General features: G+C 51.0%; 1 protein-coding gene across 3 annotated transcripts in view; it reads right to left on the reverse strand.

The window, feature by feature from the left end:
- Positions 1 to 27833, reverse strand: part of ern2 (endoplasmic reticulum to nucleus signaling 2) — a 124210-nt gene that overhangs the window by 24793 nt on the left and 71584 nt on the right. For all 3 annotated transcript variants that reach the window (XM_070901446.1, XM_070901447.1, XM_070901448.1), the window contains exons 7-15: positions 27705 to 27806; positions 26656 to 26917; positions 18471 to 18549; positions 18011 to 18170; positions 16361 to 16479; positions 14892 to 15077; positions 5058 to 5316; positions 3274 to 3364; positions 1817 to 2006 (exon numbers count right to left, since the gene is read on the reverse strand). In XM_070901446.1, the coding sequence (XP_070757547.1) occupies positions 1817 to 2006; positions 3274 to 3364; positions 5058 to 5316; positions 14892 to 15077; positions 16361 to 16479; positions 18011 to 18170; positions 18471 to 18549; positions 26656 to 26917; positions 27705 to 27806 (1448 nt within the window). The remainder of the gene's footprint in view (positions 1 to 1816; positions 2007 to 3273; positions 3365 to 5057; positions 5317 to 14891; positions 15078 to 16360; positions 16480 to 18010; positions 18171 to 18470; positions 18550 to 26655; positions 26918 to 27704; positions 27807 to 27833) is intronic.

Raw genomic sequence — 27833 nt, forward strand, 5'->3', positions numbered from 1 at the left:
AAAATATGTTTCACACCTAGCCTAACAAAATGGAAAAGTCACACCTATAAGGAACAACTGTTTACAGGAACAAGGTAAGGTAGTGATGTCGAATAGAACACCAGGGTCTATTGGCACCCAGTGTTAGAACCAGACACTCCCAGGGCAGGTACAGGGGATTAGATACAGAGTAAAGCTCCCTCTACACTGTCCCATCAAACACTCCCAGGGCAGGTACAGGGGGTTAGATACAGAGTAAAGCTCCCTCTACACTGTCCCATCAAAAACTCCCAGGGCAGGTACAGGGGATTAGATACAGAGTAAAGCTCCCTCTACACTGTCCCATCAAACACTCCCAGGGCAGGTACAGGGGATTAGATACAGAGTAAAGCTCCCTCTACACTGTCCCATCAAACACTCCCAGAGCAGGTACAGCACGGGGTTAGATTCAGAGTAAAGCTCCCTCTACACTGACCCATTAAACACTCCCAGGGCAGGTACAGCACGGGGTTAGATACAGAGTAAAGCTCCCTCTACACTGTCCCATCAAACACTCCCAGGGCAGGTACAGCACGGGTTAGATACACAGTAAAGATCCCTCTACACTGTTCCAATAATAGGCATAAACCCCGGTGTAGCAAATGCACTCCCTGATGTACCAACGTATACTAACCTCACCTGTCTGGCAAGGTCAGTGTGAGAAATGGAAGTGCCATGTTCAAGATCATAAGACGGGGTTCTACCCAAGTGAGCATCTGCTCTTGATGCCCGACTCAGGTACAAACCCAGTTCATTTGTCAACTTTAAATCCAGCAAACGGATTTTCAGCCCGTCAGTCTGTGGGGGAGGGAGATCCAAATACAGGCCATGGAAGTGACTTCCTCATTAAGCTGCCCCCATTGAAAGACATGAGGAATTGATGACGTGTTTAATGACAGACGTTGCCCTATGGCAATTTATTACAAATACTTTTATTTAAGGATTTTCAGTGCTCATGTCCAAGCACAATTCTTATACAAGCACTATATATACACAGTATTTATTCCTTGTACAATATGTACAACCCTACTTACACAGATTCTCACTTTATCCCTTAATCCATTCGTTCATCAGCAGCATATCCAGCTGCCTGTTGAACCCATTATGCCAGCCGCTTCACTGTTTCTCGCTGGTTACCTATTTCATGACTCTATTACCCTCTACGTGAAAACAGAAACCCTGGATTCCCTTTTAACCCCTAATTTCCTGATTTCCATCGTGCTTTCCCTGGTATTTGAACCCTTCACCAAAGTGAACAATTTGCCCAGATCAACACTGCCAATCTCCTTCATAATCTTGGGGGTCACTTCAAAGGCCCCAGGGAGAACGAACCCTCAACTCAGTGAGGTTGTGCCCTTTGCTGGAGAGTAAGAAGAAACACTAAGTTATTATACCTTCTTTTTAGGCAGTGCCTTGTATTAAGGATGACTTGCTTCCACAACAAAAAGGGATGAGTTCACAGGTGTTTTGATGAGGACCTGATAATCCAGGTCGCGAACTACATCCTGAAGGTTGGAAGATGCCTGTGTGTGGATTTTTTTAACGTGGGGTGACCGTTGCACACCAGCCACCACACGGGCTTGACAGAGCTAGGTCTTGGTCCAGTGGCAAGGGTTAACCAAGACGACTGGAGACCAGCTCTGCTGCAGACACTACCCCAGACACTCCATTATTAGGTCAAATTCTAGACTTTAGAAATAAAACAATGGTTACAATAATCACTTTCCTCACTCAATATTTGTCTATATTTAAAACATTAGCAAACAATTATGCATTGTGCAGACAGCCGCTGACTCACCTCCTGCAGTGTGACAGCGCACAGCTCGATTGCGATGTAGTAGAACTGCTTGTCCCTTTCGGTACAGAAATAGCGAATGACGTTGGGGTGCTCATCAGATTCGCGAAGGAGCTGAACTTCACGGTCAGCAAAATTGAAACACTCGCGGAGGATCCTTTTCACTGCAACGTTACGATTATCAAAGCTGCCCCTGGGTTGTGAATAGGGAATCATTTGCCACAGCAACAACAACAAGCCTTTAATATAGTAAAACATCCCAAGGCGCTTCACAGGAGCGATTATCAAACAAAATTTGACACCCAGCCACATAAGAAGACATTAGGGCAGATTGGTCAAAGAGATAGATTTTAAGGAGTGTCTTAAAGCAGGAAAGAGAGGTAGAGAGGTTTAGGGAGGGAATTCCAGAACTTAGAGCCCAGGCAGCTGAAGGCATGGCTGCCAATAGTGAAGTGATTAAAATTGGGGTCAGAATTGGAGGAACGCAGATATCTAGGGGGGGTTGTGGGGCTGGAGGAGGTTACAGAGATAGGGAGGGGCAAGGCCATGGAGAGATTTGAAAAAAGGATGAGAATTTTAAAATCGAGGCGTTGCTTAATCGGGAGCCAATGTAAATCAGTGAGCACAGGGGTGATGGGTGAACGGGACTTGGTGCGAGTTAGGACACGGGGCACAGGGGGTGATGGGTGAACGGGACTTGGTGCGAGTTAGGACACGGGCAGAGTTTTGGACGACCTCTAGTTTACAGAAACTGGAAAGAGTGTAGAACAGATACTTACTGCAAAGTTGAGAGGTAAAAAACAGTCTTGTAAATCAGAAATTAAAAAATAGAAAATGCTGGAGATGGACAGCAGGCCTGTGTGTGTCTGAGAGAGAAAAGGCAGGTAAATGTTTCAAGCTGAAACCCTGCACTACATCTCTGACAAAGGGTCTACACCTGATACACTGATGTCAGGAAGCACTTCTTCACACAAAGGGTCGTGGAAATCTGGAACTCTCTCCCAGAAAAAGCTGCTGAGGCTGGGGGGGCAACTGAAAGATTCAAAACTGAGACTGATAGGTTTTTGTTAGGCAAGGGTACTAAGGGTTATGGAAAGCAAGGCGGGTACATGGAGTTAAGATACAGATCAGCCATGCTAATTCAATAGTGGAACAGGCTTGAGGGGCTGAATGGCCTTCTCCTATGATCCTCCACCAATGTTATTTTATAGAACTGCCTGTGAGGAGGGCAGGGGAACGGCCTGGGGGTAATTCTTCCTCACTCCCAATGGGAGAATATTTGGCCTCCACTCAGCAATGCAGCAGAGCAAATCCCAGCATTAGGTGGTGGAGTTCACTGCAACCAGGGGCTCCATCTTTGATACTGGCATGTGGGTCACTTTCTTAATGGCAGCTGTGGCGTTTCCTGAACCACTCTATTACTGGCTGTAAACAAGATGACCTATCATCCATCATCTTACCGGAATACAAACGTTCCCTCGGCTCCATGACCGAGCACGTCTTTTGGGCTGAAGGAAATCTTTCCGATTGTAACCAAGTTGGTTCCAGTATCTAGGGCGAAGGGAAGGCAGAATCCATTAATCTCTCGAACATCAGCAGGACCATTCGGCAATCGGAGCTTATTGTTACAAATATTTTTGAGGGAAGGTGCAAAAAGAGGGAGCAGATTCAAACTATTTTTAGTTCATCATCGAGATCTGAGCTACTCGCTTAAACATTGAGCTGAAGAACAGATCAGTTTGCGATAAAGGGCCATTGTAATCAGTTTGTTAGATAAAAGCAAAGTAATACTTCAGAGGATTTTTTAAATGTTTAAATAATTACAGACTTGAAAAAGAGACAGAATGAAACACTGCGTGGAGAGGGGGAATTTAAGGGCACATTTTAGTAAAGATGCCAGAAAGTGAGAGAAAAAACTCTCTTATTTCCCACTTCAAAGCCCTGGTATATGGGGTCAATATTCTGAAGGCCATGCAGTTAACTAACTATGTTCATCCCTGGTAGGGCTCTTTACATTGACCTATATTTCTGATCAGTTGAACAAGTGCTGAACATCCTCAGACGGAACAAAGAAGGAATTAAGAGGGGATGTATCACGATGTAGCTCTGCCACATCAAGATTCCCCCGCAGGGCAAACTCTGCAAACCGGTGGTGGTGAATGGGCCGCCACGACATCGTGTCTGATTTCCGGCAGGGGATATGACAGGAGGTCCGTCCTCTACCACCAGCTGATGGCGACAATGATCCCCTATGGTGTCTGTCAATGGGGAGGCAGCAAGGTTAAAAAAAATAAAGAGAGAGATTGATTAAGTCAGAGAATCAGGCTGGAACACTCTCATGAACTTCCAATGTCTGGGATGGTTTTGAGTGATGACATACAGAAAGGAAAGTCAGAAGAAAAGAGGCATTTAATCTCTAATGGCACGAAGAGTCATTTCTAGGTATGTACTGGAAACATAAGAACATAAGAAATAGGAGCAGGGGTCAGCCATACGGCCCCTCGAGCCTGCTCCGCCATTTAGTACAATCATTGGCCGATCCGATCATGGATTCAGGTTAATTTCCCTGCCCGCGCTCTATAACCCCTTATCGGTTAAGAAACTGTCTATCTCTGTCTTAAATATATTCAATGACCCGGCTTCCACAGCTCTCTGAGGCAGTGAATTCCACAGATTTACAACCCTCAGAGAAGAAATTCCTCCTCATCTCAGTTTTAAATGGGCGCCCCTTATTCTAAGATCATGCCCCCTAGTTCTAGTCTCCCCCATCAGTGGAAACATCCTCTCTGCATCCACCTTGTCAAGCCCCCTCATAATCTTACACGTTTCGATAAGATCACCTCTCATTCTTCTGAAACCTGCCCCCCACCCAGTGTCCCAGCACTGGATACCTGCCTCTCCCGCCCCCAACTCGCTGTTCCACCACTACATTTCCAGGAGTTGCTGATTTATGACCTCGATGGGATGGTACATTACACTGTTACCTGAATCATTTCCAAATTAAAAAAAAGACTTGCATTTCTATAGCGCCTTGCATGACCTCAGTAGGTCCCAAAGTGCTTTAGTCAATGAAGTACTGCTCAAGTGCAGTCACTGTTGTAATGTAGGAAACGGGGCAGATAGATTTGCGCACAGGAGGCTCCCACAAACAGCAATGTGATGACGACCAGTTAATCTGCTTTTCTTATGTTGAAAGAAAAGAAACCAAATTTATAAACTGATGCAGAGAAGCTCAAATACTAACCAGCCCCGATCCCATCGTAACAGGCAGTGCCGTTGTGCAAACTGTAGCCGGAAGGTTGCCCTGAGGACTGGTTGCTGCTGTCCTGAGCTGGCGAGTTGGGTTCCCCCAGGGTTTCTTCAGCTACCTGGTCTGAGAGTTGTGGAGATTCTAGCCTGAGCTGGTCAGCGGAGGGTGGGGCCTGCTGCTGGAGCATCTGGAACTTCTCCTCCAGTTGTTGTTCCAGCTGTTGCTGCTGTCGTTTCTGCTGTTGGTGCATCCGCTGACACAGAGAGGACGGAAGTGGTGATTCAAAGCAGCCAGGGAAACTTCCATAACAGTACATCAGAGTGTAGACAGATTGATTCCTGAGGCAAATGCTCACTCTAAATAAAGTTCAATTTCTGAATCCTTTTCCCATCCCACCGGACTAAACAAGGACATAACATTATAGCTCAAGGTAGTAGAGTTTCAGATCAGTCTCACTATAGCACCAGGCTCCTGGAGGAGAGCTGGGGTCAGTGTAACACCAGGCTCCTGGAGGGGAGCTGGGGTCAGTGTAACACCATGTTACTGGAGGGGAGCTGGGGTCAGTGTAACACCAGGTACTGGAGGGGAGCTGAGGTCAGTGTAACACAAGGTTACTGAAGAGGAGTGGGGTCAGTGTAACACCAGGTTACTGGAGGGGAGCTGGGGTCAGTGTAACACCAGGCTCCTGGAGGGGAGCTGGGGTCAGTGTAACACCATGTTACTGGAGGGGAGCTGGGGTCAGTGTAACACCAGGTACTGGAGGGGAGCTGAGGTCAGTGTAACACCAGGTTACTGGAGGGGAGCTGGGGTCAGTGTAACACCAGGTTACTGGAGGGGAGCTGGGGTCAGTGTAACACCAGGTTACTGGAGGGGAGCTGGGGTCAGTGTAACACCAGGTTACTGGAGGGGAGCTGGGGTCAGTGTAACACCAGGTTACTGGAGGGGAGCTGGGGGTCAGTGTAACACCAGGCTCCTGGAGGGGAGCTGGGGGTCAGTGTAACACCAGGCTCCTGGAGGGGAGCTGGGGGTCAGTGTAACACCAGGTACTGGAGGGGAGTGGGGTCAGTGTAACACCATGTTACTGGAGGGGAGCTGGGGTCAGTGTAACACCAGGCTCCTGGAGGGGAGCTGGGTTCAGTGTAACACCAGGTTACTGGAGGGGAGCTGGGGTCAGTGTAACACCAGGTTACTGGAGGGGAGCTGGGGTCAGTGTAACACCAGGTACTGGAGGGGAGTGGGGTCAGTGTAACACCAGGTTACTGGAGGGGAGCTGGGGTCAGTGTAACACCAGGTTACTGGAGGGGAGCTGGGGTCAGTGTAACACCATGTTACTGGAGGGGAGCTGGGTTCAGTGTAACACCAGGTTACTGAAGAGGAGTGGGGTCAGTGTAACACCAGGTTACTGGAGGGGAGCTGGGGGTCAGTGTAACACCAGGTTACTGGAGGGGAGCTGGGGTCAGTGTAACACCAGGTTACTGGACGGGAGTGGGATCAGTGTAACACCAGGCTCCTGGAGGGGAGCTGAGGTCAGTGTAACACCAGGTTACTGGAGGGGAGTTGGGGGTCAGTGTAACACCAGGTTACTGGCAGGGAGCTGGGGGTTAGTGTAACACCAGGTTACTGGCGGGGAGCTGGGGTCAGTGTAACACCAGGCTCCTGGAGGGGAGCTGGGGGTCAGTGTAACACCAGGTTACTGGCAGGGAGCTGGGGGTTAGTGTAACACCAGGTTACTGGAGGGGAGCTGGGGGTCAGTGTAACACCATGTTACTGGAGGGGAGCTGGGGTCAGTGTAACACCAGGTTACTGGAGGGGAGCTGGGGTCAGTGTAACACCATGTTACTGGAGGGGAGCTGGGGTCAGTGTAACACCAGGTTACTGGAGGGGAGCTGGGGGTCAGTGTAACACCAGGTTACTGGAGGGGAGTGGGGTCAGTGTAACACCAGGTTACTGGAGGGGAGCTGGGGTCAGTGTAACACCAGGTTACTGGAGGGGAGCTGGGGTCAGTGTAACACCAGGTTACTGGCGGGGAGCTGGGGTCAGTGTAACACCAGGTTACTGGAGGGGAGCTGGGGTCAGTGTAACACCAGGCTCCTGGAGGGGAGCTGGGGTCAGTGTAACACCAGGCTCCTGGAGGGGAGCTGGGGTCAGTGTAACACCAGGTTACTGGAGGGGAGCTGGGGTCAGTGTAACACCAGGTTACTGGAGAGGAGCTGGGGTCAGTGTAACACCAGGTTACTGGAGGGGAGCTGGGGTCAGTGTAACACCAGGCTCCTGGAGGGGAGCTGGGATCAGTGTAACACCATGTTACTGGAGGGGAGCTGGGGTCAGTGTAACACCAGGTTACTGGAGGGGAGCTGGGGGTCAGTGTAACACCAGGCTCCTGGAGGGGAGCTGGGATCAGTGTAACACCATGTTACTGGAGGGGAGCTGGGGTCAGTGTAACACCAGGTTACTGGAGGGGAGCTGGGGTCAGTGTAACACCAGGCTCCTGGAGGGGAGCTGGGGGTCAGTGTAACACCAGGCTCCTGGAGGGGAGCTGGGGGTCAGTGTAACACCAGGCTCCTGGAGGGGAGCTGGGGGTCAGTGTAACACCAGGTACTGGAGGGGAGTGGGGTCAGTGTAACACCATGTTACTGGAGGGGAGTTGGGGTCAGTGTAACACCAGGCTCCTGGAGGGGAGCTGGGTTCAGTGTAACACCAGGTTACTGGAGGGGAGCTGGGGGTCAGTGTAACACCAGGCTCCTGGAGCAGAGCTGGGGTCAGTGTAACACCAGGTTACTGGAGGGGAGCTGGGGTCAGTGTAACACCAGGTTACTGGAGGGGAGTGGGGTCAGTGTAACACCAGGTTACTGAAGGGGAGCTGGGGTCAGTGTAACACCAGGTTACTGGAGGGGAGCTGGGGTCAGTGTAACACCATGTTACTGGAGGGGAGCTGGGTTCAGTGTAACACCAGGTTACTGAAGAGGAGTGGGGTCAGTGTAACACCAGGTTACTGGAGGGGAGCTGGGGTCAGTGTAACAACAGGTTACTGGAGGGGAGCTGGGGTCAGTGTAACACCAGGTTACTTGAGGGGAGCTGGGGTCAGTGTAACACCAGGTTACTGGAGGGGAGCTGGGGGTCAGTGTAACACCAGGTTACTGGAGGGGAGCTGGGGGTCAGTGTAACACCAGGTACTGGAGGGGAGCTGGGGTCAGTGTAACACCAGGTTACTGGCGGGGAGCTAGGGTCAGTGTAACACCATGTTACTGGAGGGGAGCTGGGGTCAGTGTAACACCAGGCTCCTGGAGGGGAGCTGGGTTCAGTGTAACACCAGGTTACTGGAGGGGAGCTGGGGGTCAGTGTAACACCAGGCTCCTGGAGCAGAGCTGGGGTCAGTGTAACACCAGGTTACTGGAGGGGAGCTGGGGTCAGTGTAACACCAGGTTACTGGAGGGGAGCTGGGGTCAGTGTAACACCAGGTACTGGAGGGGAGTGGGGTCAGTGTAACACCAGGTTACTGAAGGGGAGCTGGGGTCAGTGTAACACCAGGTTACTGGAGGGGAGCTGGGGTCAGTGTAACACCATGTTACTGGAGGGGAGCTGGGTTCAGTGTAACACCAGGTTACTGAAGAGGAGTGGGGTCAGTGTAACACCAGGTTACTGGAGGGGAGCTGGGGGTCAGTGTAACACCAGGTTACTGGAGGGGAGCTGGGGTCAGTGTAACACCAGGCTCCTGGAGGGGAGCTGGGGGTCAGTGTAACACCAGGTTACTGGAGGGGAGCTGGGGGTCAGTGTAACACCAGGTACTGGAGGGGAGCTGGGGTCAGTGTAACACCAGGTTACTGGCGGGGAGCTGGGGTCAGTGTAACACCAGGTTACTGGAGGGGAGTTGGGGGTCAGTGTAACACCATGTTACTGGAGGGGAGCTGGGGGTCAGTGTAACACCAGGTACTGGAGGGGAGCTGGGGTCAGTGTAACACCAGGTTACTGGCGGGGAGCTGGGGTCAGTGTAACACCAGGTTACTGGCGGGGAGCTGGGGGTCAGTGTAACACCAGGTTACTGGAGGGGAGTTGGGGTCAGTGTAACACTAGGCTACTGGAGGGGAGTGGGGTCAGTGTAACACCAGGCTCCTGGAGGGGAATGGGGTCAGTGTAACACCATGTTACTGGAGGGGAGCTGGGGTCAGTGTAACACCATGTTACTGGAGGGGAGCTGGGGGTCCGTGTAACACCAGGCTCCTGGAGGGGAGCTGGGGTCAGTGTAACACCAGGCTCCTGGAGGGGAGCTGGGGTCAGTGTAACAACAGGTTACTGGAGGGGAGCTGGGGGTCAGTGTAACACCAGGTTACTGGAGGGGAGCTGAGGTCAGTGTAACACCAGGTTACTGGAGGGGAGCTGGGGGTCAGTTTAACACCAGGCTCCTGGAGGGGAGCTGGAGGTCAGTGTAACACCAGGTTACTGGAGGGGAGCTGGGGGTCAGTGTAACACCAGGTTACTGGCGGGGAGCTGGGGTCAGTGTAACACCAGGTTACTTGAGGGGAGCTGGGGTCAGTGTAACACCAGGTTACTGGAGGGGAGCTGGGGTCAGTGTAACACCAGGTTACTGGAGGGGAGCTGGGGGTCAGTGTAACACCAGGTTACTGGAGGGGAGCTGGGGTCAGTGTAACACCAGGTTACTGGACGAGAGTGGGGTCAGTGTAACACCAGGTTACTGGAGGGGAGCTGGGGTCAGTGTAACACCAGGTTACTGGAGGGGAGCTGGGGTCAGTGTAACACCAGGTTACTGGCGGGGAGCTGGGGTCAGTGTAACACCAGGTTACTGGAGGGGAGCTGGGGTCAGTGTAACACCAGGCTCCTGGAGGGGAGCTGGGGTCAGTGTAACACCAGGCTCCTGGAGGGGAGCTGGGGTCAGTGTAACACCAGGTTACTGGAGGGGAGCTGGGGTCAGTGTAACACCAGGTTACTGGAGAGGAGCTGGGGTCAGTGTAACACCAGGTTACTGGCGGGGAGCTGGGATCAGTGTAACACCATGTTACTGGAGGGGAGCTGGGGTCAGTGTAACACCAGGTTACTGGAGGGGAGCTGGGGGTCAGTGTAACACCAGGCTCCTGGAGGGGAGCTGGGATCAGTGTAACACCATGTTACTGGAGGGGAGCTGGGGTCAGTGTAACACCAGGTTACTGGAGGGGAGCTGGGGTCAGTGTAACACCAGGCTCCTGGAGGGGAGCTGGGGGTCAGTGTAACACCAGGCTCCTGGAGGGGAGCTGGGGGTCAGTGTAACACCAGGCTCCTGGAGGGGAGCTGGGGGTCAGTGTAACACCAGGTACTGGAGGGGAGTGGGGTCAGTGTAACACCATGTTACTGGAGGGGAGCTGGGGTCAGTGTAACACCAGGCTCCTGGAGGGGAGCTGGGTTCAGTGTAACACCAGGTTACTGGAGGGGAGCTGGGGTCAGTGTAACACCAGGCTCCTGGAGGGGAGCTGGGTTCAGTGTAACACCAGGTTACTGGAGGGGAGCTGGGGGTCAGTGTAACACCAGGCTCCTGGAGCAGAGCTGGGGTCAGTGTAACACCAGGTTACTGGAGGGGAGCTGGGGTCAGTGTAACACCAGGTTACTGAAGGGGAGCTGGGGTCAGTGTAACACCAGGTTACTGGAGGGGAGCTGGGGTCAGTGTAACACCAGGTTACTGGAGGGGAGCTGGGGTCAGTGTAACACCAGGTTACTGAAGGGGAGCTGGGGTCAGTGTAACACCAGGTTACTGGAGGGGAGCTGGGGTCAGTGTAACACCAGGTTACTGAAGGGGAGCTGGGGTCAGTGTAACACCAGGTTACTGGAGGGGAGCTGGGGGTCAGTGTAACACCAGGTTACTGGAGGGGAGCTGGGGGTCAGTGTAACACCAGGTTACTGGAGGGGAGCTGGGGGTCAGTGTAACACCAGGTTACTGGAGGGGAGCTGGGGGTCAGTGTAACACCAGGTACTGGAGGGGAGCTGGGGTCAGTGTAACACCAGGTTACTGGCGGGGAGCTGGGGTCAGTGTAACACCATGTTACTGGAGGGGAGCTGGGGTCAGTGTAACACCAGGCTCCTGGAGGGGAGCTGGGTTCAGTGTAACACCAGGTTACTGGAGGGGAGCTGGGGGTCAGTGTAACACCAGGCTCCTGGAGCAGAGCTGGGGTCAGTGTAACACCAGGTTACTGGAGGGGAGCTGGGGTCAGTGTAACACCAGGTTACTGGAGGGGAGCTGGGGTCAGTGTAACACCAGGTACTGGAGGGGAGTGGGGTCAGTGTAACACCAGGTTACTGTAGGGGAGCTGGGGTCAGTGTAACACCATGTTACTGGAGGGGAGCTGGGTTCAGTGTAACACCAGGTTACTGAAGAGGAGTGGGGTCAGTGTAACACCAGGTTACTGGAGGGGAGCTGGGGGTCAGTGTAACACCAGGTTACTGGAGGGGAGCTGGGGTCAGTGTAACACCAGGCTCCTGGAGGGGAGCTGGGGGTCAGTGTAACACCAGGTACTGGAGGGGAGCTGGGGTCAGTGTAACACCAGGTTACTGGCGGGGAGCTGGGGTCAGTGTAACACCAGGTTACTGGAGGGGAGTTGGGGGTCAGTGTAACACCATGTTACTGGAGGGGAGCTGGGGGTCAGTGTAACACCAGGTACTGGAGGGGAGCTGGGGTCAGTGTAACACCAGGTTACTGGCGGGGAGCTGGGGTCAGTGTAACACCAGGTTACTGGCGGGGAGCTGGGGGTCAGTGTAACACCAGGTTACTGGAGGGGAGTTGGGGTCAGTGTAACACTAGGCTACTGGAGGGGAGTGGGGTCAGTGTAACACCAGGCTCCTGGAGGGGAATGGGGTCAGTGTAACACCATGTTACTGGAGGGGAGCTGGGGTCAGTGTAACACCATGTTACTGGAGGGGAGCTGGGGGTCCGTGTAACACCAGGCTCCTGGAGGGGAGCTGGGGTCAGTGTAACACCAGGCTCCTGGAGGGGAGCTGGGGTCAGTGTAACAACAGGTTACTGGAGGGGAGCTGGGGGTCAGTGTAACACCAGGTTACTGGAGGGGAGCTGAGGTCAGTGTAACACCAGGTTACTGGAGGGGAGCTGGGGGTCAGTTTAACACCAGGCTCCTGGAGGGGAGCTGGAGGTCAGTGTAACACCAGGTTACTGGAGGGGAGCTGGGGGTCAGTGTAACACCAGGTTACTGGCGGGGAGCTGGGGTCAGTGTAACACCAGGTTACTTGAGGGGAGCTGGGGTCAGTGTAACACCAGGTTACTGGAGGGGAGCTGGGGGTCAGTGTAACACCAGGTTACTGGAGGGGAGCTGGGGTCAGTGTAACACCAGGTTACTGGACGAGAGTGGGGTCAGTGTAACACCAGGTTACTGGAGGGGAGCTGGGGGTCAGTGTAACACCAGGTTACTGGAGGGGAGCTGGGGTCAGTGTAACACCAGGTTACTGGACGAGAGTGGGGTCAGTGTAACACCAGGCTCCTGGAGGGGAGCTGGGGTCAGTGTAACACCAGGCTCCTGGAGGGGAGCTGGGGTCAGTGTAACACCAGGTTACTGGCAGGGAGCTGGGGGTCAGTGTAACACCAGGTTACTGTCGGGGAGCTGGGGGTCAGTGTAACACCAGGTTACTGGCAGGGAGCTGGGGGTCAGTGTAACACCAGGCTACTGGAGGGGAGCTGGGGTCAGTGTTACACCCGGTTACTGGAGGGGAGCTGGGGTCAGTGTAACACCAGGCTCCTGGAGGGGAGCTGGGGTCAGTGTAACACCAGGCTCCTGGAGGGGAGCTGGGGTCAGTGTAACACCAGGCTCCTGGAGGGGAGCTGGGGTCAGTGTAACACCAGGCTACTGGAGGGGAGCTGGGGTCAGTGTTACACCCGGTTACTGGCAGGGAGCTGGGGGTCAGTGTAACACCAGGTTACTGGCGGGGAGCTGGGGTCAGTGTAACACCAGGTTACTGGAGGGGAGCTGGAGGAGGCGGTGTCACTGTAACAGTAACATAGAAAATAGGAGCAGTAGAAGGCCATTCGGCCCTTCGAGTCTGCACCGCCATTCAATATGATCATGACTGATCCTCTATCTCAACACCATATTCCTGCTTTCTCCCCATACCCCTTGATGCCTTTTGTGTTTAGAAATCTATCGATCTCCCTCTTAAATATATTCAGTGACTTGGCCTCCACAGCCTTCTGTAGAGAATTCCACAGGTTCACCGCCCTCGGAGTGAAAACATTTCTCCTCATCTCAGTCCTAAATTTCCTACCCCGTATCCTGAGACTGTGACCCCTTGTTCTAGACTTCCCAGCCCCGGGGAAACATCCTCCCCGCATCCAGTCTATCCAACCCAGTCAGAATTTTATACGTTTCAATGAGATCGTCTCTCATTCTTCTAAACTCCAGTGAATACAGGCCTAGTCGACCCAATCTCTCCTCATACGACAGTCCTGCCATCCCAGGAATCAGTCTGGTGAACCTTCGCTGCACTCCCTCTATGGCAAGTATATCCTTCCTTAGGCAAGGAGACCAAAACTGCACACAATACTCCAGGTGCGGTCTCACCAAGGCCCTGTATAACTGTAGTAAGACATCCTTGCTCCTGTACTCAAATCCTCTTGCAATGATGGCCAACATACCATTTGCCACTAACTGCTTGCTGCACCTGCAGGTTTGCTTTCAATGACTGGTGTACAAGGACACCCAGGTCCCTCTGTACATCCACACTTCCCAAGCCACCACCATTTAAATAATACTTTGTCCTGATGTTTTTCCTACCAAAGTGAATAACTTCACATTTATCCACGTTATACTGCATCTGCCATGTGTTTGCCCACTCACTCAACCTATCTAAATCGCCTTGCAGCGTCTTTGTATCCTCCTCACAACTCACAATCCCACCTCGTTTTATGTCATCAGCAAACTTAGAAATATTACATTTGGTTCCCTCATCCAAATCATTTATATATATTGTGACTAGCTAGGGCCCAAGCACTGATCCCTGTGGTACCCCACTAGTCACTGCCCGCCACCCCGAGAAAGACCCATTTATTCCTATTCTCTGTTTCCTGTCAGTTAACCAATTTTCAATCCATGCCAATACATTACCCCCAATCCTATGTGCTTTAATTTTGCACACTAACCTCTTATGTGGGACTTTATCAAAGGCCTTCTGAAAATCCAAATACACTACATGCACTGGTTCTCCCTTATCTATTCTATCAGTTACATCCTCAAAAAACTCCAGTAGGTTTGTCAAACATGATTTTCCTTTCATAACTCCATGTTGACTTTGTTTAATCCCATTGATATTATTTAAGTGTGCCGTTATCACATCCTTTATAATTGACTCCAGCATTTTCCCTACTACTGATATCAGGCTAACCGGTCTGTAGTTCCCCGTTTTCTCTCTCTCTCCTTTTTTAAAAAGTGGGATTACATTTGCCACCCTCCAATCTGCAGGAACTGTTCCATAATCTATAGAATTTTGGAAGATGACAACCAATGCATCCACTATTTCCATGGCTACCTCTTTTAGTACTCTGGGATGCAGATCATCAGGCCCTGGGATTTATCTGCCTTCAGTCCCATTAGTTTCTCCAGCACTATTTTCTTACTAATTATCATTTCCTTTAATTCCTCTTGCTCACTAGACCCTTGGTTCCCCAGCATTTCTGGGACGTTATTTGTGTCCTCTTCAGTGAAGGCAGAACCAATTTATTTAATTGTTCTGCCATTTCCTTGTTCCCCATTACAAATTCTCCCGTTTCTGTCTGTAAAGGACCTACATTTGTCTTCACTAATGTGAGGTTAATGCTGCACAACATAAGGCTCTGTATGCACTTACTTTTGGATACATAATTAGAAACACCACCCAGCCTCCTACTAGCAGAGCGAATATGATCACAGTCAGGATATCCTGGTTTCCCAATTCAGGCACAATCTCTGTTGCAGTCTCCTGCTTCGCTTCACCGTCCATGCGATAACTTTCATCAAGTGTTTTTGATTGCATCTGGTCAGTCTGCATCATAAACTTAAGGAAAGACACAAATTTGTTTAGTTGCAAAAAAAATATCTATGCTTCTATATAAATTTACATCTTCCAATAAATATAATTTGTAGTTTAGCCTGAAATATATACTTTGTTGACTTGGTGTTTTTCCATCTATCAGAGAAGTCATAAGTAAAGAGTGGATGCCCCAAACTATTTTTAGTGTGTATCCCAGCAGTTCAAGGTACGATTGTTAACCCTGACATAAGCTATCCAAGTCCCGTCAGGCAGAAAGTTAGATTTTAGTTCATAGAAGGCAGGGGCCTACCTACAGAAGCTGTTGCAGTGAGCATGATTAAAAAATAGAAAGAGAAAGCCCAAATTGTAGCAACTATCTTGGAACCTTTCCTAATGTCCCGGTGTCTTCCATGCCTCAATCATGACTTTGCTATTTCTAGACTTGAGTATTCCAACGCTCTCCTGGCCAGCCTCCCATCTTCCACCCTCCATAAACTTGAGCTCATCCAAAACTCTGCTGTCCGTATCCTAACTTGCACCAAGTCCTGTTCACCCATCACCCCTATGCTTGCTGACCTACACTGGCTCCCAGCAACGCCTCAATTTTAAAATTTTCATCCTTGTTTTCACATCCCTCCATGGCCTCGCCCCTCCCTATCTCTGTAACTTCCTCCAGCCCTACAACCCTCCGAGATCTCTGTGCTCTTCCAATTCTGGCCTCTTGTGCATTCCCTATTTTAATCACTCCACCATTGGCGGCCGTGTCTTCAGCTGCCTGGGCCCTAAATTCTGGAATTCCCTCCCTAAACCCCTCTCTCCTCCTTTAAGACCCTCCTTAAAACCTACCTCTCATCTGTCCTCGGTCAGATTCTTTTTTGATAATGCTCCTGTGAAGCTCCTTGGGACGTTTTACCACGTTAAAGGCGCTATATAAATGCAAGTTGTTGTTGTTCTATTCTGTAATAACGCTTGTTATATACAGCACAGATTATGGATTACATTTCAGTGTTTTCAAGAGTCTATGTGAATGGGAACTGGAGATGCAGATTTGTGCTCAATGAAGTGCATCAGGCACCAACGTGCTGCTCGGCGAGAGGACATGGATTCAATAATGTCCTAGCCCTAGCAGTAGCTGTGTCACTGCAGGGTGGGAGGGAAAACCACACAGAATCATTCCAGCTGCTTTCCTTGGGACTGGGTTGGTGCCCCCTCACCATCTGTATATGGAGATAGCAAACATCATGACAGGCAAAAAGGGATGGGTAAAAATCACTGTACAAAAATAAAGTGAATTTCTTGCAACATACTTCGTCGAGAGTCCTGGTGTTAGTCTTCGTGGTGATGACAGCCTCATTGTTCCTCTTCAGTGGCTCTGGAAACGCCCTCAGGATTGTGGTGTGTGCAACTGGTGGCAGCTCGTGGTGACCTTCAAATAATAAAAATCAAATGGACTGCTCGATTCTTTCAATGAAAAGGTTCTCTACCACTATTCCGAATTAAAGTTTAATGTACAAGACAGTACACAGCAAGTAAGGTTTTAACTGATAGTTGCACATTACAGAAACTACAAGCCATTCCCCCGCCCCACTGCCTGCCATGTTTCACAGGTGACTGCAGGTGTATGTACCTAGTTTACAGGAACATGAGGCCATTCAGCCTTTTGAGCCTGCTGCATCATTTAATTCGATCATGGCTGATCTGTACCCATTTCAGCGGCAATTCACGGTGACTTTTTAAACAATATAAACATAAACATATATTTTCATCATGGCTGGGGAGAATGTATTTCCTCAGACGAGAAGGGACAGCAATTCAACCATGTCAAAAAGGGGACATCAGATAGCATCTTAAACACAAACACCCTTATTCCTAAATCTTGTCACATCGCTTTTACTCTATGCCAAGACACTGTGACACCTAATGCATTTGTCGAAAATTGCACTGGAGGCCTTAAATAAAGTATGTCAGCATGGGTCAGTTGGTAGCATTTTGTTTCTAGGTCAGAAGGGTTGTAGGTTGGAATCTCATACCAGGAGTTTGAGCTCCTGAGCTGACATTTCTCCCATTTGCCTGCTTTACATAAGAAATAGGAGCAGGAGTAGGCCATTCGGCCCCTCAAGCCTGCTCCGCCATTTAATAAGATCATGGCTGATCCCGCCCGCTCCCCATTCCAGTATTGTTCAAAAATCTGGGTTGACTTATGAAGGTAGGTTGAGTACTCATTGGAGTTCAGAAGAATGAGAGGTGATCTTATCGAAACATATAAGATAATGAGGGGGCTTGACAAGGTGGATGCAGAGAGGATATTTCCACTCAAAGGGGAAACTAAAACAAGGGGACCTAGTCTCAGAATAAGGGGCCGCCCATTTAAAACTGAGATGAGGAAGAATTTCTTCTCTCGGAAGGTTGTAAATCTGTGGAATTCTCTGCCCCAGAGAGCTGTGGAGACTGGGTCATTGAATATATTTAAGGCGGTAACAGACAGATTTTTGAGCGATAGTGGAATAAAGGGTTATGGGGAGCGGGCAGGGAAGTGGAGCTGAGTCCATGATCAGATCAGCCATGATCGTACTGAATGGCGAAGCTGGCTCGAGGGGCCGGGTGGCCTATTCCTGCTCCTATTTCTTATGTTCTTATAACCCTTCACTCCCTTATCGTTCAAAAATCTGTCTATCTCCACATTAAATATATTCAATGACCCAGCCTCCACAACTCTGTGGGGCAGAGAATTCCACAGATTTAAGACCCTCAGAGAAGAAATTTTTCCTCATTTCAGTTTTAAATGGGCGATCCCTTATTCTTAAACTGTGCCCCCTAGTTCCCAATTCCCCCATGAGGGGAAACAAGCAGTGAGAGCCGATGGACCTGCATATGATTTTCCTTTCTTGGTTAAGATTCTGCGGCCATAGATCCCGAGTTTCCCGGTCATTACCACAGCTGGGAGTTTATTTACGCACCTATGAACAGCCACTGGTTCTTGAGGTTCGCAGATGACAGGATACTCCCCTGTGGATATTTGACGTGAGTGCTTGGAGTTCTTTCGCACGCGCCTGCCTGCCGGACAGTGACATCGTCGGTCGTGGGGCCGTCAGCATGGGTGATGATGATCCCACAAGGCTGGGAAAACGGCAGAAAGTTCAGAATCTGTTTTTTTAGATTACAACAAATTCCCCTGCAGCATTCTCGAAAGATAAGCAAATCAATAAAAGGTGAGGCAAGTACTTGCCGTCCCAAGTGCTTACCCCAATCCTTCTGAGAAACAAAAGGTTGCTAAGGCTCCTTATACATTTAAACATCTTTCAGAGCCTCACTGTTTCCCTCCAGTGTTGCTAATACAGATAAGACATCTTTCCTACCACCATGGAACAAGTAACATCACAACGATAAATCGCTGGCCCGCACAGAGTGTATACTTACCACGATAGCGACACCTTCATGGACAAGTGATGATGAGGCGTAGAAGGCAGATGCATGTTTCCCGACATAAAGTGTGGGACTGCAACAAAGGGATGAGGATCAAAATACATAGCATGTTTAATTACTGGAAAAAAACATATATCCACATGATTACTTACATAAACAAAAGACAAAAATAATTACTTCAGTTAACGGTGTTCATTCACACGGCTGATGTATTGTATGAGAGATAGATTCTAATTCTGGTCATAGAATTTCTCTGCTTTCACTCTCATGCTGCACCGACACGATTAGCTGTTGTCGACAAGTGTACAGAACCAAACGCCCACATAAAAGTTAAACAGTGTACGTTAGTCATGATAAGGAAACCTGCAGTGATTGCAATGTTACGCTCTATTATTTGGGCTCGCTGCTTCTAGCACGAAGCACAGTAAGTGCATAGAGCAGCACTGTGAGCTGGTCACGTTATTAACAAAGCAGTTCAGTCAGAGAATACTTTCTCCCAATTACATCCGTCTTTTCCAGAATTCTGGAGTTGCAGAACTGTACAATTGGTAAGAACTGCAATGACTAGGAAAAGTAACAGAAGTTATTATATCCCAGGCCAGCCTCCCATCTTCCACCCTCCATAAACTTGAGCTCATCCAAAATTCTGCTCCCCGTATTCGAACACGCACTAAGCCTTGCTCACACAGCACCAACATTCCCGCTAAGCTGCTCAGCTCTCTACTGGTTCCATGCAGCCCACGACTGGCTTTTCCAATGTCAAATTTTGCGCATGCGCGAAACTGTAAATAGGCCGCGCATGGAACACGGGAACACTGCTCAATGCCCCGTGCTCACTGACCTACATTACCCCTGTGCTCACTGACCTATACTGCCCCTGTGTCCCTGTGCTCACTGACCTACACTGCCCTGTGTCCCTGTGCTCACTGACCTACACTGCCCTGTGCTCACTGACCTACACTGCCCCTGTGCTCACTCACCTACACTGCCCCTGTGCTCACTCACCTACACTGCCCCTGTGTCCCTGTGCTCACTGACCTACACTGTCACAGTGCTCACTGACCTACACTGCCTCTGTGCTCACTGACCTACACTGCCCCTGTGTCCCTGTGCTCACTGACCTATACTGCCCTGTGTCCCTGTGCTCACTGACCTACACTGCCCTGTGCTCACTGACCTACACTGCCCCTGTGCTCACTCACCTACACTGCCCCTGTGCTCACTCACCTACACTGCCCCTGTGTCCCTGTGCTCGCTGACCTACACTGTCACAGTGCTCACTGACCTACACTGCTTCTGTGCTCACTGACCTACACTGCCCCTGTGTCCCTGTGCTCACTGACCTACACTGTCACAGTGCTCACTCACCTACACTGCCTCTGTGCTCACTGACCTACACTGCCCCTGTGCTCACTCACCTACACTGCCCCTGTGTCCCTGTGCTCACTGACCTACACTGCCCCGTGTCCCTGTGCTCACTGACCTACACTGCCTCTGTGCTCACAGACCTACACTGCCCCTGTGTCCCTGTGCTCACTGACCTACACTGCCCCTGTGTCCCTGTGCTCACTCACCTACACTGCCCCTGTGTCCCTGTGCTCACTGACCTACACTGCCCCTGTGTCCCTGTGCTCACTGACCTACACTGTCAGTGCTCACTCACCTACACTGCCTCTGTGCTCACTGACCTACACTGCCCCTGTGTCCCTGTGCTCACTGACCTACACTGCCCCTGTGCCCCTGTGCTCCTGTGCTCACTGACCTACACTGTCACAGTGCTCACTCACCTACACTGCCTCTGTGCTCACTGACCTACACTGCCCCTGTGTCCCTGTGCTCACTGACCTACACTGCCCCTGTGTCCCTGTGCTCACTGACCTACACTGCCCCTGTGTCCCTGTGCTCACTCACCTACACTGCCCCTGTGTCCCTGTGCTCACTGACCTACACTGTCACAGTGCTCACTCACCTACACTGCCTCTGTGCTCACTGACCTACACTGCCCCTGTGCTCACTCACCTACACTGCCCCTGTGTCCCTGTGCTCACTGACCTACACTGCCCCGTGTCCCTGTGCTCACTGACCTACACTGCCTCTGTGCTCACAGACCTACACTGCCCCTGTGTCCCTGTGCTCACTGACCTACACTGCCCCTGTGTCCCTGTGCTCACTCACCTACACTGCCCCTGTGTCCCTGTGCTCACTGACCTACACTGCCCCTGTGTCCCTGTGCTCACTGACCTACACTGTCACAGTGCTCACTCACCTACACTGCCTCTGTGCTCACTGACCTACACTGCCCCTGTGTCCCTGTGCTCACTGACCTACACTGCCCCTGTGCCCCTGTGCTCCTGTGCTCACTGACCTACACTGTCACAGTGCTCACTCACCTACACTGCCTCTGTGCTCACTGACCTACACTGCCCCTGTGTTCCTGTGCTCACTGATCGACACTTCAGCAATTGTACATCCCTGTCCGGAGTAACAATAAAACGTGGAAGGTGGCTCAACCGTGGTTATCAAGGAAAATTAAGGATAGTGTTAAAACCAAGGAAGAGGCATATAAATTGGCTAGAAAAAGCAACAAACCTGAGGACTGGGAGAAATTTAGAATTCAACAGGGGAGGACTAAGGGTTTAATTAAGAAGGGGAAAATAGAGTACGAGAGGAAGCTTGCAGGTAACATAAAAACTGCCTGCAAAAGCTTCTATAAATATGTGAAGAGAAAAAGATTACTAAAGGCAAACGTAGGTCCCTTGCAGTCGGATTCAGGTGAATTTATAATGGGGAACAAAGAAATGGCAGACCAATTGAACCAATACTTCGGTTCTGTCTTCACAAAGGAAGATACAAATAACCTTCCGAATGTACTAGGGGACAGTGGGTCTAGTGAGAATGAGGAACTGAAAGATATCCTTATTAGGCGGGAAATTGTGTTCGGGAAATTGATGGGATTGAAGGCCGATAAATCCCCAGGGCCTGATAGTCTGCATCCCAGAGTACTTAAGGAAGTGGCCCTGGAAATAGTAGATGCATTGGTGATCATTTTCCAACAATCTATTGACTCTGGATCAGTTCCTATGGACTGGAGGGTAGCTAATGTAACGCCACTTTTTAAAAAAGGAGGGAGAGAGAAAGCGGGTAATTATAGACCGGTGAGCCTGACATCAGTAGTGGGGAAAATGTTGGAATCAATTATTAAGGATGAAATAGCAGCGCATTTGGAAAGCAGTGACAGGATTGGACCGAGTCAGCATGGATTTATGACAGGGAAATCATGCTTGACGAATCTTCTGAAATTTTTTGAGGATGTAACTAGTAGAGTGGACAAGGGAGAACCAGTGGATGTGGTGTAATTGGACTTTCAAAAGGCTTTTGACAAGGTCCCGCACAAGAGATTGGTGTACAAAATCAAAGCGCATGGTATTGGGGGTAATGTACTGACGTGGATAGAGAACTGGTTGGCAGACAGGAAGCAGAGAGTCGGGATAAACGGGTCCTTTTCAGATTGGCAGGCAGTTACTAGTGGGGTGCCGCAGGGCTCAGTGCTGGGACCCCAGCTCTTTACAATATACATTAACGATTTGGATGAAGGAATAGAGTGTAATATCTCCAAGTTTGCGGATGACACTAAACTGGGTGGCGGTGTGAGCTGTGAGGAGGATGCTAAGAGGCTGCAGGGTGACTTGGACAGGTTAGGTGAGTGGGCAAATACATGGCAAATGCAGTATAATGTGGATAAATGTGAGGTTATCCATTTTGGGGGCAAAAACACGAAGGCAGAATATTATCTGAATGGCGGCAGACTAGAAAAAGGGGCAGTGCAACGAGACCTGGGTGTCATGGTTCATCAGTCATTGAAAGTGGCCATGCAGGTACAACAGGTGATAAAGAAGGCAAATGGTATGTTGGCCTTCATAGCTAGGGGATTTGAGTATAGGAGCAGGGAGGTCTTACTGCAGTTGTACAGGGCCTTAGTGAGGCCTCACCTGGAATATTGTGTTCAGTTTTGGTCTCCTAGTCTGAGGAAGGACGTTCTTGTTATTGAGGGAGTGCAGCCAAGGTTCACCAGACTGATTCCAGGGATGGCTGGGTTGTCATATGAGGAGAGACAGGATCAACTGGGCCTTTATTCACTAGCGTTTAGAAGGATGAGAGGGGATCTCATAGAAACATACAAGATTCTGACGGGACTGGACAGGTTAGATGCAGGAAGAATGTTCTCAATGTTGGGGAAGTCCAGAACCAGGGGACATAGTCTTAGGATAAGGGGTAGGCCATTTAGGACTGAGATGAGGTGAAACTTCTTCACTCAGAGTTGTTGACATGTGGAATTCCCTACTGCAGAGAGTTGTTGTTGCTAGTTCATTGGATGTATTCAAGAGGGAGTTAGATATGGCCCTTACGGTTAAGGAGATCAAGGGGTATGGAGAGAAAGCAGGAAAGGGGTACTGAAGGAATGATCAGCCATGATCTTATTGAATGGCAGTGCAGGCTCGAAGGGCTGAATGGCCTACTCCTGCACCTATTTTCCATGTTTCTATGTTTCTACACTGCCCTGTGTCCCTGTGCTCACTGATCTACACTGCCCTGTGTCCCTGTGCTCACTGACCTACACTGTCCTAGTGCTCACTGACCTACACTGTCCTAGTGCTCACTGACCTACACTGCCTCTGTGCTCATTGACCTACATTGGCCCTGTGCTCACTGCCCTACACTGTCCCAGTGCTCACTGCCTTACACTGTCCCAGTGCTCACTGACCTACACTGTCCCAGTGCTCACTGACCTACACTGTCCCAGTGCTCACTGACCTACACTGTCCCAGTGCTCACTGACCTACACTGTCCCAGTGCTCACTGACCTACACTGTCCCTGTGCTCACTGACCTACAGTGCCCCTGTGTCCCTGTGCTTACTGACCTACACTGTCCCTGTGCTCACTGACCTACACTGGCCCTGTGCTCACTGACCTACACTGTCCCTGTGCTCACTGACCTACACTGTCCCTGTGCTCACTGACCTACATTGACCTTGTGCTCACTGACCTACACTGCCCCTGTGCTCACTGACCTACATTGACCTTGTGCTCACTGACCTACACTGGCCCTGTGCTCACTGACCTACACTGTCCCAGTGCTCACTGACCTACACTGTCCCAGTGCTCACTGACCTACATTGGCCCTGTGCTCACTGACCTACATTGACCTTGTGCTCACTGACCTACACTGTCCCTGTGCTCACTGACCTACACTGTCCCTGTGCTCACTGACCTACATTGACCTTGTGCTCACTGACCTACACTGTCCCTGTGCTCACTGACCTACATTGACCTTGTGCTCACTGACCTACATTGCCCCTGTGCTCACTGACCTACACTGGCCCTGTGCTCACTGACCTACACTGTCCCTGTGCTCACTGACCTACACTGTCCCTGTGCTCACTGACCTACACTGGCCCTGTGCTCGCTGACCTACACTGTCCCTGTGCTCACTGACCTACATTGACCTTGTGCTCACTGACCTACATTGCCCCTGTGCTCACTGACCTACACTGGCCCTGTGCTCACTGACCTACACTGTCCCTGTGCTCACTGACCTACACTGTCCCTGTGCTCACTGACCTACACTGGCCCTGTGCTCACTGACCTACACTGTCCCTGTGCTCACTGACCTACATTGACCTTGTGCTCACTGACCTACACTGTCCCTGTGCTCGCTGACCTACACTGTCCCTGTGCTCACTGACCTACACTGGCCCTGTGCTCGCTGACCTACACTGTCCCTGTGCTCACTGACCTACATTGACCTTGTGCTCACTGACCTACATTGCCCCTGTGCTCACTGACCTACACTGGCCCTGTGCTCACTGACCTACACTGTCCCTGTGCTCACTGACCTACACTGTCCCTGTGCTCACTGACCTACACTGGCCCTGTGCTCACTGACCTACACTGTCCCTGTGCTCACTGACCTACATTGACCTTGTGCTCACTGACCTACACTGGCCCTGTGCTTACTGACCTACACTGGCCCTGTGCTCACTGACCTACACTGCCCCTGTGCTCACTGACCTACATTGGCCCTGTGCTCACTGACCTACATTGGCCCTGTGCTCACTGACCTACATTGGCCCTGTGCTCACTGACCTACACTGCCCCTGTGCTCACTGACCTACACTGCCCCTGTGCTCGCTGACCTACACTGCCCTATGCTCACTGACCTACACTGCCCCTGTGCTCACTGACCTACACTGCCCCTGTGCTCGCTGACCTACACTGCCCCTGTGCTCACTGACCTACACTGGCCCTGTGCTCGCTGACCTACACTGCCCCTGTGCTCGCTGACCTACACTGCCCCTGTGCTCGCTGACCTACACTGCCCCTGTGCTCACTGACCTACACTGCCCCTGTGCTCACTGACCTACACTGCCCCTGTGCTCACTGACCTACACTGCCCCTGTGCTCACTGACCTACATTGGCTCTGTGCTCACTGACCTACATTGGCCCTGTGCTCACTGACCTACACTGCCCCTGTGCTTACTGACCTACACTGCCCCTGTGCTCACTGACCTACACTGCCCCTGTGCTCACTGACCTACATTGGCCCTGTGCTCACTGACCTACATTGGCCCTGTGCTCACTGACCTACATTGGCCCTCTGCTCACTGACCTACATTGGCCCTGTGCTCACTGACCTACACTGGCCCTGTGCTCACTGACCTACACTGGCCCTGTGCTCACTGACCTACACTGTCCCTGTGCTCACTGACCTACACTGCCTCTGTGCTCACTGACCTACACTGCCCCTGTGCTCACTGACCTACACTGGCCCTGTGCTCACTGACCTACACTGCCCCTGTGCTCACTGACCTACACTGCCCCTGTGCTCACTGACCTACACTGTCCCTGTGCTCACTGACCTACACTGCCCCTGTGCTCACTGACCTACATTGGCCCTGTGCTCGCTGAACTACACTGTCCCTGTGCTCACTGACCTACACTGCCCCTGTGCTCACTGACCTACACTGTCCCTGTGCTCACTGACCTACACTGGCCCTGTGCTCACTGACCTACATTGGCCCTGTGCTCACTGACCTACATTGGCCCTGTGCTCACTGACCTACACTGTCCCAGTGCTCACTGCCCTACACTGCCCCTGTGCTCACTGACCTACATTGGCCCTGTGCTCACTGACCCACACTGCCCCTGTGTTCACTGACCTACATTGGCTCCGGGCCCAAGGCCTCAACTGTAAAATTCTCATCCTCGTGTTGAAATCCCTTCATGGCATCGGTCCTCCCTCCGTAACCTCCTCCAGTCCTAAAACCACCCGACAACTTTGCATTCCTCCAACTCTGGCCTCTTGTGCATCCCCACTTCCTTCACCTTACCAGTGGTGGCCGTGCAATCAGCTGACAAGGCACTGAGCTCTGGTATTCCCTCCTTAAACCTCTCTGTCTTTTCACCTCTCCTGCTTTAAGACCCTCCTTAAAACATGTGTCTTTGACCAAGCTTTTATTCACCCCTTTTAATATCTCCATTAATGTCTCCGTCATTGGTTCGGTGTCAATGTTTGCTTGATTATGCTCCTGTAAAGTGCTTTGGGACGTTTCACTACATTAAAGGCGATAAAAAAATCCAAGTTATTGTTGGTGTTCTATTGTTCATTGTAAAGCTGTGGCTGGAAGGAACAAAGCCTTGCCTTATAATGGTGGCCTCAAAAAAACAGCCTCATAAGTTACCGAGAGTAAACACTGAGGAGTTCGACTGTACCTCTACTAAAGCTGTGATATTAGCGCGGAACACTAATGCATGGTATCAGTGGTGAGCTGCAGGTTTGATCCTCCCGCCCCCTGCTCTCCGAATTCACTATTTCAGTCTTGTTGCTGTTGGGAGGGAAAACTGAAGCGCAGCCTCCCGAGGCACTTGTGTGTGCCTCCCTCCCGGCAGCTGGTGCAGACAAGAACTGATGAAGCCCAGTGGCCAAGTCTCTAATTTGCACTGCATTACCAAGAGAAGCAAAAAACAGAGAGAAAAACTAGAGGGTAAATAACTCGTTAAAAAGATACTGTTTCTCTGGCAGCCTTTGCCTTGTATCCCGAATATTTCTTTCAGCGCCGGTTATGAAAAGCAGTCGACATACGGTATGTTCTTGGGGATTTAAGAAAGGATCAACTTACATCAGCTGGGTCTTTGTGGTGGAGGGCTCTTTAGGGAACTGGTACTTCCACTTTATCATCCGGATGTCTTGAGAGTTAAAGGTGAGGTAGCGCAGAGTTTCCATGGCGACGTTGAGGTGAGGTATCCGGTGAAGGCTGTCCTGTTGCCAAATGAACATCCCCGCCACGGGGGAGCCGTAGTTCTGCATCCAAAGGACATCCCCCGACTCCTTGTCTACAGTCACCACCAAACCGTCCCCATTCGATGCAAAGTGAGCCATCTCTGCACAAAGCAGAATCATGGAGACCGCGTCAGTTTCAGCCTCCCCGCGGTGAGTTCAGTAATCGAGAAACTGAAACTTCGCTCAGGAAGTGCACACAAATTACAATGTTCTAACTGCCAGTGACTGCCTGACAAAGTAATTCTAACGTTTTTGGGCTGGACTTTCTGCCTGTTGGCGGTAACAGCAGCGGAGAGCTCTTCCGGGCAGGGCGACTAGTTTCCAGCGCCCCGCCGGGATTTTCGGGGCCGGTTTTGGCGGGGCGCGGAGCATTCCCGCCCGGGAGAGGCGAGCCGGCGTGTAATGCCCCGGGATGCGACACCGACTCGATTCTTGGCTCCCAGCCGATCCGTAGCACCCCACAGCGCCCCCTGCTGGAATCGCCTGGGAAAGCGGGCAGTCCGAGATGTAGCGGCCACAGTGAGGGAAGTGATGTCCACCTCGGGTCAGTGCGACTGGGTTTTTTTTGCGATTTATGTTGTGGTGGCGCGAGTTATTTATTGGGAATGTTTTTTCAGGTTTTTTTTTCTCCCCAGGCCTCTCTCAGAGCGTTCCTAGGCCGGCTATTTAACTCGGGATTTTCGCGTGCTCAGCCGGCCTAGCGCCCTAACAGAGGCGTGCAACGCCTCCCTTAGCGCTCCGCCCCGCACTCAGGACCCAGCTACTGAATATTGCTGTCTGAGGTACAAACTGTTCCCGGGCGCAAACTTTACCGCCCCACCGCCATTACCGCCCCGGAATCAGCAAAACCGAAAATCCAGCCCAAAATAAATTTTAAAAAGAACTTACTGTAGTCTGTGTTCTCGCTGCATAAAGGAGCGGAATAGTCGTAGTAGGTAGCATTCCAGTAAAGTTCACGAGTTTTGGTGTCGTACATGGTGATCATATACTCTGTCAAGATGTGAAATGGAAAAACAC

The sequence above is a fragment of the Pristiophorus japonicus genome, chromosome 15 (genome assembly GCF_044704955.1).
Source record: "Pristiophorus japonicus isolate sPriJap1 chromosome 15, sPriJap1.hap1, whole genome shotgun sequence".
NCBI lineage: Eukaryota > Metazoa > Chordata > Chondrichthyes > Pristiophoridae > Pristiophorus > Pristiophorus japonicus.